At 38.2% G+C, this 15,671-nt stretch overlaps 1 protein-coding gene across 1 annotated transcript in view; it reads right to left on the bottom strand.

Moving 5' to 3' along the window:
• Aldh1a1 (aldehyde dehydrogenase 1 family member A1) overlaps nucleotides 1–15,671 on the bottom strand; it is a 37,290-nt gene that overhangs the window by 19,819 nt on the left and 1,800 nt on the right. Inside the window, exons 2-3 of the mRNA XM_013348091.2 lie at nucleotides 8,301–8,405; nucleotides 378–518 (exon numbers count right to left, since the gene is read on the bottom strand). Of these exons, the coding sequence (XP_013203545.1) occupies nucleotides 378–518; nucleotides 8,301–8,405 (246 nt within the window). The remainder of the gene's footprint in view (nucleotides 1–377; nucleotides 519–8,300; nucleotides 8,406–15,671) is intronic.

The raw sequence follows: 15,671 nt of genomic DNA, 5'->3' as shown, positions 1-15,671 counted from the left end.
CTGTAAAGATTTTTTACTCAAATTGGTTTAGTAAAATGCTAATTGGCCCATAGTCAAGCAGGAAGCAAGAGGAGCAACCAACCTAAGGATGACAGAAAGAAGAAGGGCAGAAGTCAGGAGTCGCCAGCCAGATGCAGAGGGAGCAGGAGAGGAAGGTGACATGTTAATAAAGGTACTACGATGTGTCAGAATATAAGGAATACAGGTTAACTTAAAATGTAAGAGCCAGTTAGTAATAAGCCTGAACTCCTGACCGAGCATTTATAAGTAATAGTAAGCCCCCAAGTCAATTATTTAAAAAGCAGCCAAAAACAGGTAGGAAGAGAAACGTCCAACTACACCTATGTATCTTGCTGTTGGTGTTGGTTAATACTCACAGCCAGCAGCAGACGATCTCTTTCCATTAAGTCAGCCAGCTTGTTCAGCAGCCGCCCCCTCTCTGAAGCATCCAGGGTGCGCCATGTAGAGCCAATCTGAAAAGCCTGTCTTGCAGCCTTCACGGCTTTGTCAACATCTGCCTGGAAGTCACAGAGCATTCTATTCAGGAAAATCAAATTACTAGATGAACAAAAACAATTTTACAACCTTATAAACCAGGACACAGTCCTCATAAACAGAAGCTAGAGCTTCATTAGCCCAAAGGCCAGAGCCTTCCACACTCTCTGCACCACAGTATGAAGGAATGGTTTCTCTTGAGTAGTATTTATAGTAAGCTCCAATAGCCTATTAAATAGTCAAACTCCTAGAATAGAGGCTATGTTTGGATAGTTGTTACTTTATCCTATTGTGATGGAATATTGAGTATCTACTTTACTTGAAAAAAGTTCCAGTTTGTTTACATACATTAGCTCATTTGATTCAGAAATAAAGGAGACCATCTCCTTTACCAAATAGGGGCTAAAGTAGCAAATTTTGGTACATTTACAATGTATCCGGTTGGAAAGGAGAGTTTATGGCATACATGGTGCATTAGTTTGCATGAGAAATGTCAACTATACATCCAGGTGTTAGCACTGTTTGGAGAGGTTGTGAGACCTTTTGGACATGGGGACTAAGGAGCAGAAGTGGAGACATGAGGCATGAATGGCACATGGATTATAATTGGGATCCACTGGCATCTTGAGATCTCCTGCTTTCTGGTCCAGTGGGGCCCTGGTATCACCCTCCTGCCACTGGGCTCTCTTCTTTTCCTTGACCATTATGATAGACTGCCCCTTTCCTAACTGGGAGCACACACAGATCCTTCTTTTTTAAAGTTGCTTCTGTCAGCTGTTTTGTAAGGAGGATGAAAAGAGAAACTAGCACTCAGACCCTTCCTTCTCCAATCAGCTTGCTCTTCCCAGACTAAAGGAATGTGCACATGTTTACAGTAAGAGTGCAGTTGTTGTTTTCGCTTTTGTTGGCACTTTGTGAGACTGGACAGGGTATAGACTCTCCAGAGGCACGGAAGGTGTCTGTTAGTGCAGAACTTGAGCCAGGCCCTTAAATACTTTTCTCCCCATCAGCAAAGGAAGGAAATGTGATGCCCAGCAAGACATCCCCAGTCATCCAGGCTCTCTAGGACCCCTCAGCCACTTTAGGTTACTCCACAATTCACAATGAAGTCTTTCTCTTTGTTTCATTTTCTCTGCCAGGAAAATAAAAGATTCGTTTGTGCCATATTATTATTTGAGATAAAAAGAGACTACTATGTTTAAATGTATAAGAACTTTATTTTAAATAAAATAGTTGGTGTGGAATTAAGGTAGGTTAAAGTAACAACTACTAAAACACGCGACACTGAGAGAGGGCTCACTTGAGTAAAAGCCCTTACTGCCATGCCTTTACTTCCTTATTCCCACTCTAAAGCCCACACGGCAGCAGGGCAGCAGCAGAAAACCATTTACGGCTTTATGGCAAGCTGTCCTTTAACCTCCATATGGGTGCCCTGATACACGGGTGTGTGATTCAAGACAGGGTTGTGTTTTTTTTTGGTGGGGGGAAGCCCTGGCTATCCTAGAACATGTTCTGTAGACCAGGCTAACCTTGAACTTTCTCATAGAGATCAACCTGCCTCTGCTTCTCGAGTGCTGGGATTACAGGTGTGCACCATCACGGCCTGGTTAATATATTTATATTTTAAATATAATTATTTTTCCAAATGTTATTTATAAGACTGGCATTGTGTGGAACCCCATAAATCCTACAGGTCAGTGGACTTCATCTTTATGTAGGAGATTGAATTCGTCTGACAATTAGAATGTTAGGAAGGAGAGTACCCTATACTTTTTAATTGCTTACACTTAGCTGAACTTCAGTTTTGCCTTCACCTTAGAGAGGCATGGAAGGCTGTATTGCTCAGAAAGCATTCTGCAAGACAGCAAAGAAGTCTACATGTGTGTAAACTGAGATGGAAATAAACCATGTCACAGGGAAAATGCTCCTGCATTTATGAGACTGTATTATCACTTATAATTGGACTCCGTTTCATTTCACAACAGATTTTCTTAAGTTTTACCTAAGAAAATCCAGAAAACACTTTTGGAGAGCAAGGAACTCAGGACCGCGAGGGGTGCACCCACACACTGAGACAATGGGGATGTTCTATTGGGAACTCACCAAGGCCAGCTAGACTGGGTCTGAAAAAGCATGAGATAAAACTAGACTCGCTGAACATAGCGGACAATGAGGACTGCTGAGAAGTCAAGAACAATGGCACTGGGTTTTGATCCTACTGCACGCACTGGCTTTGTGGGAGCCTAGGCTGTTTGGATGCTTACCTTACTAGACCTGGAAGGAGGTGGGAGGTCCTTGGACTTCCCACAGGGTAGGGAACCCTGACTGCTCTTTGGGCTGATGAGGGAGGGGGAGTTAATTGGGGGAGGGGGAGGAGGAGGGAAATGGGAGGCATGGCGGGGAGGAGACAGAAATCTTTAATAAATAAATAAATAATAATAAAAATAAAAAAAGAAAAAGCAAGCCTCAAAAGTCTGAGTTTTCCAACGTGATCTGTGGATACTTTAACACACATATGAGCATGTGCATGCATGTATACATGTGTGTGCGCATACATACACATATCTCTATGATAGACCTGTAAGATGCAGTTCTTGTGTATTGCGTCATTGGCCTTCGTCAAGTATTAGCTCTCTTGAGTCTTTTCCCCCTCCCTAAGGGTAGATAGAAAATGGTTTTGAAACAAATCTTGTCGTTCCTACACAGAGCGATCATAAACAAAATTTGTTCTTATGTTTATATCTTTTGGGGCCATGACTTTCCTTTCACAGCATTTATATAATCCTGTAAGACCAGAAAGCCAGAAAGAGTAGGAAATGTGAATTTTTTTTTTTTTTTGGTCTTTTGAGACAGGGTTTCTGAAACTAGCTCTTGTAGACCAGGCTGGCCTCTACCTCACAGAGATCCGCCTACTCTGCCTCCCGAGTGCTGGGATCAAAGGCCTGTGCCACCACTGCCTGGATGGGACTGTGAATTCTTAGTGAAACAAAACACCCAGCTTTGAATCCTGATTTTTTCCTTTTAACCACGTAAGATTTGAGGAATGCAAGTGTCTGTGTGTCTTTACAGCATTCTAACTGTAGGTCGGCTAATGATAGGACACGGAGGTAAAGATTTTGTTCAGAAGCATTCACTAAGTTGGAGGAACAGAATAACCAAACACCACCTTATGATACTATAGATACAGCCTTCCCTCAGTATCCAGGAAAAAAAAAAAACAGTTCCCAAGTCCTAGAAAGCTCCCCTTTCTAGTTGAAACTGACATAGAATATTCATCTAAGCCGCAGGCCTTTTTGGTTAAGTCTAGTTTATTTCTTGATACATAAAACAAGGTAAATAGTAGTTAGAGAACAAGGGCTGAAAGAAGCCTGTGAACTCAGTGTTCATCCAGCGGTGATACACTGCATCACATCACACCGTCTATGTCAGCAGCTACACCTTCTTATCTCAGGGCGGTTTTATTTACCAACATGGGACTCATGGATGCGGACGGTCCAGTCTGTTCTAAAGTAAGATACATTGTTTGAAGTTCATTCCTCTTAGTCAGAACAGTTGTCTCACAGTTTCTATACATCAGACATGCTAAATGTCCATGGACAACTGTGGTTCAAAAGAGACCAACGTGAAGGCGACTACAGTAGCCTCGTCCATTCCAGCATGTTCTTTCACCTTTCTCTGCCCTCTTCTACGCTGTTTCTGTCCTTGCAAACCGTCCCCAGCCTCCCATTCATCTTCCCTCCCCACTGGCTCTCCCAGGCTTCCAGGCCAACATCCTTCACGTAATTAATCTTATCACTTTCCCTCTCCACGTTTACCCCTGCTTGCTTCATCCACAATCCTAAGGTCAAGGCTCTCTGTTTGCTTTCAAAGTTCAGCATTTTCTGTCTCCACTTTACCTGCTGAGACTTCCTGTTTACCTTTCACCTGCTCCAGCCCTCCCTTCTTATCTTGGCTCCCAAAATTCCCCTGATAAGAGAATGCTCTAGCAGCAGGGTCCTTACTTTCAAAGTCCTGGTTCACAATCATCACCAGGCCCACATCCCAGTGGCATAGAGTAATGAAGAGCTTCTTACTGATCTCCTGGATGGAATGCAAGTTCTTTATTGCCATAAGTTATTACTATAGATAGTTACCATGAACTTTTTCTATATATAATAGCAAGGGAATGGAAGCAACGTATGTGTTCACCAACAGAAAAAAGGAAATGTGGTTTCCATAGAAAAAGAATATTGTTCAATTGCAAAAAAAAAAATGAAATCAAGAAATCCTCAGGAAAAGGAATGGACTTAATATGGATAATATTGAGTAAGGTCACTCAGGTTCAGAAAAATATCGAATGTTCTTCCTCATGTACAGATCCTAGCCTATAACGTGTAATGTTTATATGCGGACTGTTGTGTGTGTATAGAATAACATTGATAAAGGAGAAAAAGGAAGAGTAATGCAGTGAATGAGGGCACAGAACACAGAAACTGCGAAAGAGGATAAAATCTAAGTATTTTTCTTAGTTTCAACTCTGTCATAGTCTGTTGTGTTGGCTAAGTCCACAAAAACATAGTTGATATTGAAAGTGTGAACCCCCAAATGAAGTTCAGTGGCTTCAGAGTGGTCCTTCTTATTGTGTAGAAGGCCATTGGGATGCACAGTGTGGAACCAGGCAAGTTTTGTTTGAGGGACTTTCTTAATCTAGCTGTGTGATGTTTTTCTTTGTGAATTCATTTTAGCAAAGTGATTTAAGAAAAAAGAGAGGCTTTAGGCTCCCAGCACAAAGGCAGGCAGGATCTCTATACCCCAAGTTACTACTACAGTTAAGTAACATGGACCTTGTAGGTAAGTACACTATGCATGTGAAACACAGCAAAAAGTAGAGACATTTGATACTATATCTTACCTCCATACTTCTTGTATCTTAGACAGGCTGTCTAACAAAGCTGCTTTGAGTAGCATAGTCGTTGCTTGCTGTATTATCGATGGCAAGATTTCTTGCTAGTCTTTTAATACACATACAATATTAACATTTTTTAGTTTTATTATAATCTAGCAGGCTACTATCATAGAAAGGTATGTATTTTGCCTTATGTAATCTCTTTTTAAATATTTGTGTAATAATCATGGTTTAGCCAATTTCATTATGTAACAGAACTTTTGTATTACCCAATGTATTAATCACATTTTAAATATGTTTTGTCAAAAAGTTATTATTTTGTATATTTTTATTCAAGGACTAGCAAGATAAACTTTTTAAATTACAACACAAGATTAACGGGGATTTTCTATGACCAAATCCTATGGCCTAGGGACAGTGAAATATCCCAGTTTTGAAGTTAGAGCCTGCAGGCTGAATGTGTGCAGGTGGTTTGAATGAATGCAAGAAAGCGGGGACTTCTAAGGCTAGTGAGGGAGGGTTTCAAAGCTTCCATCTCTCCTGGAATATGGACCCCCACCTTAAATTCAGTCAGAGATGGAGAAAGTAGCAATCAGACCAGTTTCCTTTCACACCTGTCGGAAGCACTTACTTGAATGGACATTTAGTTTTACCCTTCCAATTATCTATTAGCTCATGCCCAGGATTAGTGAGCAGCTCCTAAAGGAGCCACTGAAGTGAAAAGAAAACACTTCCCCGCCACAGGCAGACTGCTTTTGAACAAGCATTTGCTCTGGCGGCTGCCCCACACTTGTGATACCATGAGAGGCAGGATGGGGCCGGTTGGCAGCCCCATTCTGCTCCTGAATGAAATCTTCAAGACCGTTAGCCTTTGACCTAACGAGCCTCTCCAGGATATCAGGTTTCTTGTGACTGTGAACTTTAACCAGGTTATGCTAGAGTGACTAAGCAATGCTAGCCACCCTTCATTAGATTTTTCACAAATTGTGTGAACAGAAATAATTCTAAAAAGACATTGTTTAAATAATTTGTTTTTTTAAAAAAGGAAACAGACCGGAATGTGGTCGTGAAGCCAGCCCTAGTTTATCACAAATTGTTTATATGACTGACAATTGCTTAGATGACTCATTTGTTCAGCCAACCATACCGGCACAGAGACTTAGTCTACTGCTTGCCTGGGTATGAATTAGTCTGCTTGATCTTTCTACGGGAGGGGCAGTTGTCACTAAGCACAGAGCAGACCAGTGCTCACTGGCAAAGGTGCTGGGATGGTTACTGAATCTTCCTTCTGTGCCCGAGGAAGACGGCAAACCTCATTGACTCTCCTAGTAAAGTTCTGCCTGACAAGGCTTCTACTGAACCCAGGCAGAGAGTTTTGTTTTCCTATTGGGACTAATCCCATTGTCAGAGCAAGACATTTTTTATCTCCATGGAGAAGGCATAGGCAGCAGATGGGTTCTTAGTTTGTGTATATCTTACTGCATGTGTGAATTATTTTTCTGTTTGTTCCTTCCCAGTCTTGTTGGAGATACTCAATGAATGAGGTTGGCATTCGAGGTAAAGCCATACTGTGTGTTGTATCTCAGTCTTAGGTATAAAGCATTTATTCCTCCCCTTTTTGAAAAAAAAGAAATGTAGTAAATAATTTTTACTTTCTTCTGGGATTAACTCAAAGGATTCTGGGTCACCAGTGGCACATAGCTGTGGATGGTAATTATCTCTCTGCCTAAGTTTGGTTTTCTAGAAATTCATCAAGATGCACCTATCAAGCCAATTGTCCCAATCATCCTACTTTTATACTCCAAATCCATATTTCCCACTGTGCACCTGCAACCATTTCAACAAATGCATCACAACATACAGTGGAGAAGAGCCAGCCTCTTTCTTACGAAGAAATGAACCACCACATGTAGAAAAGTTAGTGTGGAGGATCCTTCTCTTTTTTTATAAATAGAAATTAACTCAAATGGAGCAATGACCTACACCTATGCTATTACTGAAGGAAAATGGGCAAAACTCATTTCAAGATATTGAATTAGACAGTGACTGGAGAAGTTCCCAAAGTACAATCATTAAAACAAACAAAAATAAAAAATAAACCTGTGTAGTGTCAAGTTATAATTTTACAGAACAAATGAGTGAACAGGCAGTCTGCAGGGGAAACATTAGACTATTCATCTGACAAATGTTTTGTTTCCAGATTTTATATGGGACTGATATAATGAAAAATATCAAAATAATCTAATTTAAATAGAAATTATCCCAAAAAGCATTGCTTAAGATGTGTAAATGGCCGACAAGAATATGAAACTTTGTTCCTTTGCTAGCTATTGGATAAACTCCAAACAAAATGGTAATTGACTGATAGTCTCTTGCTCTGCTCCTGATCATTCTAAACAAAAATCAAAATGTGTAAAGTACTGTTGGGACTACAGGATAAAGAAACTCTTGCATACTGTAGTGTAGTGGAAATGCGATTTTGCCATGTATAGCATGAAGATCCCTGATCTCCTTGTTCCCAAATCAATAATTTTCATTAAAATAACTTGGTAACAAATTGTTCTAAGAGTTCTATATCGGCCTTTAGCTTTGCTTAGCAAATGTGAAAGAATAACTGTAAGCTTATAAAAGATTTCTCTCTCCTTTATCCTGATGAATTTTTAATGAGTCTGTCTGTATAATAAACCATGACACTATTTCAAGTGAAAACCAGTCAAGTTTTGAAAAAAAAAATCAGCACCTCACCCAAGGCATCCATTGATGGTGTTTGTCTTATGTCAAGGACAACAGAATATTTACCCAACTTCCAGAGCATCCATGTTTTCATGCCTTTCATTGAGCTTACACTGGGTATTGAGCTCAGAATGGTGAGAAGCAAAGACTCTTTGGTAGAAATTGGACTTGTGGTGTTGGAACTTACCTTGTCCCCTTCTTCCACATGGCAGATGACCTCCTCAGTTGCTGGGTTAATAACAGGAAATTTCTTGCCACTCACTGAGTCATGCCATTCATTGTTGATGAAGATCTGAGGAGATACAGTGAAAACAGATACAGGTACTTAAATATGTATTAAGTTTGAGGTGTTTTAAAACTAGAGTCGAGGTATGATATGTCTACATATTGCATGTCTCTTTCTGTCTCGAAATGCCCATCACCTGTTTTAGTTAACATGGATAAACATACATACAAACATTTGTGCATACTAAGTAAAAAAACTGGGTAGTTTTTTCATCTTGATCTTTGGTCTCACAGTCCCTGAGTTCAGCCCATGTGTTCCCCACGCTCCATGCTTCAGTTACCAGGTCCTCCTCTGTTCCAATTTTCTCTTCTGCTGCAGCCTCAGCATCTTTGTGTTTTACTTCAAACTAGTTTAAGGAGCATCTCCTCATGACCTGCTCACTGGTTGCTCCAACTGAAAATCATTTCTTTTGTTCCAAAGTAACACATTTCTCCTATTACAAGATTAGTGTATTCTGCTCTGTGTTAAAATTAGATACTTACAGTCTATGAGATTACAAGTCAACCTACATATTATAATTGGCCTTTAAAATTATCAAGAAATTCACTCGTCTACAATGATTCTGTCTTATTTCTGCTATAGGAATTACGTTATACCTCAGATTTTCATAGATAAACCAAGAGATCAATTGTATCATAATCTTTGAAACTTATAATTTCACTTAGAAATAGAGGAAAAGTTTGATGCTAACCTGACCACATTTTGTTATGAATTAGTTATGACTAACTAATTCTTACCTGAGTCCCCATGACCTTAGCTCTGTGAGTTCTCAGTGATATCCCTGCCATAGGTGACTTATGGCCCATGATTTCTTTTGGTGAAAGAGCAATGACAAAATGTGCATGTCATTTTGATATTAGAATCTTGCAGGTAACCTGTACACTGCTCCTTCATACTAAAGGCAGTCAAAGCTTCTGAAAAATATTGAGGTTTATCTGGTAGGCATCAGGTGACCACAGAGGGAGGCTTTGGATAACCCTGTGAGCTACTGTGACTCAGCAGTTTTCAGGTTTAACCTTTAATACCAAAGAAAACTGTAAACCCAGTGTTTGTTTAGTTTTATTTACATAACCAAATCCGGAATAAGCACTCTGAATTTTTTTATTGCGTTGTTTTCTTTGCAATTTTGTACAAGTACTAAGGATATTCTGATTAGTGCTTCTCTTCACTTCTCTAAACTCACCACTTCCACTAACCTTCCCAACCTCTTTGTACACCTGTCTTATCCCATATCTTACTACCTTCTAGCTACTTGTAAGAACAAATATATTTGAACAACTACTTATCCTATAATTATATTAAATGGGTATATGGAGAAATTTAGTTCAATGAATATTTATCACAGAATTATTAAACCAATTTGAGCTTATTGAATGTCCTATCATGAAGAGAACTATACTTTCCATTTGCTGTTGACAAGTTTGGGGGACAGAGCTATTAAAATAAAATATTTTCTCACATTAAGTCATTGACTACATTATAATTATGATTGTACTCACAGAGCTTTAGTATATTGTGTATGTATTAGAGACAGATATTAAGCCAAACTTCACAGAAATCACTGGAATTTTAAAGATGTCATTCATAATCTAGGAATTCCAGGTTTTTTATTTTATTATTTTTCAATCTGATAAAACAATCCATAATAGCTTTTTAGGAAATTTATATTTGACTTCTGCTCTTTGCACTTTTCATATATCAAATTAAAAATGATATACATACTACCCTCCTGTTTACTGGGTGTAGTTTACTGTCCCAACTTACAATTGTTAGAAAAACAAAGATTCCTATTCAGAGTCAAAGTTATTAAGTCTTCATGTATTTGGTGATAAACAATTCTAAATAAGAAATTTAAGCCGGGCGATGGTGGCGCACGCCTTTAATCCCAGCACACGGGAGGCAGAGGCAGACGGATCTCTGTGAGTTCGAGACCAGCCTGGTCTACAAGAGCTAGTTCCAGGACAGGCTCCAAAGCCAAATTTATATACTCTGGTTTTTCTTCAGACCTTATAAATTTTTCTCCTTTTACCAAATATAAAATGTCTTCAAAACATTTCTCATTTAGAACAAAATGAGTTTAATTAATATCTTCTCTTTTTATCTGTTGATATGAGATTTGATGGCCTATTGGTTTTTAATTCCTTCCAACAAAGTACCCCAAATTCAAATTATCTCTGCACAGTAGTAATTGGGCTTTCAGCTCAAAGTTCTTATAATGGACTTCAATATTTTCTGAGTTGCTAAGAGTGTATGAGAAACACATTTTCAATGTACAAAGCATTTTAAGGTTTTCTAAGGGAGACAAATGCTAAAAAAAAAAAAAAAGTCAGTCCTGATGCTAGATCATCTGTGTATGTTACCAACTCTGAAAGGCGGGGACACAGCTTGACAACATGTTAGGAATAATATATATATATGTGTGTGTGTGTGTGTGTGTGTGTGTGTGTGTGTGTGTGTGTGTGTATTTTCTCATCGTTAGAAACCTGAAAATATACCAAGACTATTGAAAATTGTGAAAATAAGATGAAAGTCAGGGTAGAGGTAACAGTATGAGAAATGGAACATGTCAAGTGGATCTTAAAGATTTAAAAAAAAAAAGAAAAAAACAAGACTAGATTACTCACACCTAGTTTTAACCTAAGCCCCGAGGCAACAAAGCAAAATCTTGTGATTCAAAACTAAGAGGTTAAAGGAAATAAGAGAAGAAATGCCATAGGGTAGGAAACTATCTATAGTCACAGGGTGGTGGCAAGAAAGTGAAAGAAATGGGGAGAAATGCAGACTTCCTGCTATTTCTGTTTTACAGTATCCCCTTACCAGTTATGGAACTGCATGGTCATTTGCCCTTGCTTTAAAGCCCTTTAAGTCAAGGAGAAAGGAAAGATGATGTTGCATTTACTTTGAGCTACATCATCTCTAAGTTCAATGGGTGAGAGAATGATATATATTATATGCATCTTATATGTTCTGGATCAGAATTTATCTGTAGAAGCACTAAAGCTTCTTTCTATCTTTCCTCTTTAGCAGTATTAGGCCCTCTTCTCTCTAAAGAAAAGATCAATGTAGAGCAAAGTCATTAACCCAGATTGGATTGCTCTTCAGATGGGTCCACCACATTTTCTGAATGTTCTCACATAGCCTTGTCATTCTGGAAAGAGAAGGTGAAAAATTCAATAGGTATGCTCTATGCTTGAAAAGCCATGTGAACATACAGACTTTAAGAAATGGAAACAATAACTTTCAAAGGTTATGTGCTATTTACTTTAGGATTTGTGTTGAGGTTTCCTTGAATGAGATTGGAATATCACTGTCTTTAGTAGTCAGGGAGCAAAGGATGGCATATAGAAACACATCATCTACAATAGTACAATCTGTCAACTTTATATTCTGGTTTTCTTTCTTTCTTCTTTTCTTTCTTTCTTTCTTTTCTTTCTTTCTTTCCTCTTTTTGGTTTTTTCAAAACAGGGTTTCTCTATATAGCTGGAATTTGAGCTGTAGACCAGACTGACCTCAAATTCATAGAGTTCTGCCTGCCTCTGCCTCCTAAATTCTGTGATTAAAATCATGCACCATGACTGCCTGGCTGGTTTTGTATCTTAAGAGCCATGTAACCTTGAACAAGTTTGCATGTTCTGTGAGCTCAGCTTCCAAAGCTTAGAAATAGAACCATAGTACTATTTCCTAGTTCCTGGAGATTAGTTACTTATTAATCTCAAATGAGATAAATACTGTTTTAAGTAATAAATTACAGATTTTACCAGCATTGAAAGTTGAACCATTTCAGGACTATAGCGTTAATCTTTGAAAGTATAGTTCAGGAAGGTACCAATAACAAGTGATAAACTTCTAAGTACCAAATTAAACTTATGCATACCAAATAATAATTTTTAGACACTGTCTACTTTCCATAAACTACTTACTTAATTCTCATAGCCACTTCCCAATTAGCATCTTTATCAAATGCTCATTCATAGATAGATAGAAAAACTTAAGTCCAAACAGATTAGTAGTTTGACCAGGTTAGGTTATGAAGTAAGTACAAACTTTGGACATTGAATTCAGGTCTGTCTTATTAAACAACTATACATCACAGAAATTCAGCTACTTGTTCAACTGCTTCCAAACCCTAAGAAAGTAAAATATAGTTTTAGTCAGAAGTTAGAAAAGATTTATGCAAATGAAGGCAACCATAGCACAGTCAGCTTTATTGTAAAGGTGGTCCTGCCCTCCTTTAAGTATCTTCAAGATTTCTTCCAGGCTCCATCAGCCAGTGTGGTTCAAGAAAGCATTCTCAGAGTTCATGTACTTTTCTATTCCATTTTATCACTTTGACATATCTTCTCAGCTTTCCACTTTCTTGCTTTGAGAACATTCCACAATTTTCTATTTAATGTATTCTGTCTACTTGATGGCTGCCCAATAAATCCATTAAGAATATAATTTCTTGAGAAAATGATCATATTAACGTTATATTATCTGATATGGAACAATCATGCAACAAACTTATTAAACAAAGGAAAGGGAAGCATTGGAGAAAGGATGAGAAAATGGGAGAAATTAAGGAAAGCAGGAAGGAGTTATGTGAAATCTCAAGTAGCCTGCTTTTGGAAACTGTAAGAATTTTAAAAGAGAGAAAAATGTAGAGCTCAATAAAAATCAATTTAAAAAAATTTAAAAGAGATAGAAAGTGGAGGTTACTAAAAATTTCAATATTCAATTGTGCCTAGCACAGAAAATTCAATTGTTCATAGTTCTTTGTACACATGTACACACACATAAACACATACATACACATTGACGGGAGAGAGAGATTAATGAAACCAGACACCTAAGAATGAAATCACCTGTTATAGCCAAGATTTAATCCATAGTGCTTGAAGTAATATAGTTTACATATAAAGTGTGCACCCATGTCTCAACTTCCTCCTCACAATTTCTCCCAACCCAAACCTTCCTTTTCATTCCAGTGAACAGAATTGTTTTTGTCTGCCTTCCCTATTGTCTCCTTTCTCTCAAAAATGGTACTCAATAGCTTCCTATGTTTTGAAAGAAGCATCCAAAAAAGTTCACAGTCAACACCCTCCAGTACTTAGGAATGGGCAGATAAAAGTCAAAGCAAAAAATTGCACACCATGTTATTTCTGTGTCCCTAAATCATGGCAGTGACCATTGTAGCATGAGGGCTTGACTAGTCAGCATTCAAGACCTAGACTTCTTGTTTACAAGCTGTATAAGGTTATATTCCCTAAGCCTTTGGTTTCTTTATCTATGTAAAAAATTTATAGCTTCCAATAGGGCTGCTATGGGCAAATAAATAAAATTATTATCATTCATTTTTGTTGCAATTATTTAGTGTGTATATGAACTATCAGTAGCAGGTGAAAATGTCTTCTGAGCATGAAAGAACTATAAGTTAAGGAGTTAAGTTCAATAACTATGCTAATTATTAATAAAGTTTGAACTCTATGTGAAAATGTTTGCCTTCTTGAGTTTCCTATTATCTCTTTTTAAAGGAAGGCGTGTAACACGAGGAAGAAAACTTGGAATTAACAAATCCTATGAGAGAAAAATCTTAGGACCCCGAAAGCCTGGGTAAACCTGGGAGGCCGATACTGGTAAACCTGGGAGGCCGATACTGGTAAACCTGGGAGGCCGATACTGGTGCTCGGGTGGGACAATAATGTAAGACAGACTAACAGAAAGAGTGGGCGAGAGAAAAGAGGAGAATGGTACTGTTAAAACAGTCCTGGGCAACGGATCCAAAAATGTGCAGGATGTGATTGCTAATGCGAGCCACTCCCCAGGAGCCAAGTTCTGCCTCATGTGCTTCTTACCAGCTGGGACGGCTTACACCCCTCAAGAAACGGGGCTCCTCATCACCCCATATCAATGGTAAGAAGGCAGACGCAGGTGGAGGTGATGGAGTTTGACAAGGGGTCCTGTAACTTTAAAAGGTGCTCTTCATTCAAAAGTTCTCTTCAAGCTGATGAGAGAGAGGGACATGATGGGGGAGGGGGAAGGAAATGGGAGGCGGTGGCTGGGAGGAGGCAGAAATCCTTAATAAATCAATAAATTAAAAAATAAAACAAAAAAAAACTAAAAAAAAAACAAAACAAAAGTTCTGTGCCAGGATTGAGGCACATGTGGCTTTTGCTTACAACTCCCAAGGGGGTAACAAAGATAGGAATGCAATGGGGGCTTTTATATCTCCTTGCGAGATAGTTCATAAACTCCAAAATTCATTTTATGTACTCAATGATAAAGGAACTAAACTAGAGAATAGTCCTAGATGTATCATTGAATTGCTTGGCTTAGTTTTTTTCAAATAATTATGTTTTGTTTTTATTATTTTACAATTATATACATATATACATAAAATATTCTTGAAGTTAAGAATATGCAGCTGTTCGGCTATAGCTGATATTCTTTTTATTTTTGTTATTGTTTATTGTTCTTTGCTCCCTCAGCCCCAAACACCAACCTGCTTTAGATAATAATAAAGAAAAAAAAGAAGCAGTAGGGAAAATAATACATAAATTGATATACTGGTCGGGAAAGGTAATTTGACAAATACTTTTAACCCCTGCCTTTCGTTCTTTGCAACCAGGAACTAACAGCCATTGTTTCAATCTCTAGGGAGTGCAAATCCAATACAATTCTTCAGTGGGACACAGTAAAGGAACGTGCACAGGCATAGAGAAAGCTCCCATTGAGGTTTAATTGCATACATAACTGGTGTCCTCCCAAGTGTGAAAATGCTATAACCAGCACATCAAATGGTATGATGCTTACTGAGTAGACCAAACTTTTGTAGAAGATTAAAAAATATCAAACTTCACTGAGTTGTGTTGCTGATTATTAACTAGAGAACTGCATGAACATCAAACAAATGCATTCTTGGCCCTTAAATCCTTAGGCCCACCACTCTCCCTCAGACGTTCTTATGCAGTGAAGAAGTTCCCATATGGAAACATCTGTGTTAAGGGATTATTGGTCTTGTACTTGTCCCTTGTAGTTAGACTTTAAGGGATACTCATTTTTCTAGTACTTTCATTTGCATGCTTCCTGAATAAGTATTAAATTAAACTTAAATCAGAGGAAAAATATTTTACTTAATTTTTTTCTTGAGATACACACACAGACACACACACACACACACACACACACACACACACACTCATAAAAAACAAACTAAGTAAAGAATGATAGGGCATCCCAACTACAAAATCTATTCCCAGCTGGGATCATGCAAACTAAACTCTTCGTCGTGAT

Source organism: Microtus ochrogaster, chromosome 8 (genome assembly GCF_000317375.1).
Source record: "Microtus ochrogaster isolate Prairie Vole_2 chromosome 8, MicOch1.0, whole genome shotgun sequence".
In the NCBI taxonomy this organism is placed as follows: Eukaryota; Metazoa; Chordata; class Mammalia; order Rodentia; family Cricetidae; genus Microtus; species Microtus ochrogaster.
Note: the sequence above shows the minus strand (reverse complement) of the source record. Positions and strands in the feature narration are given on the sequence as shown.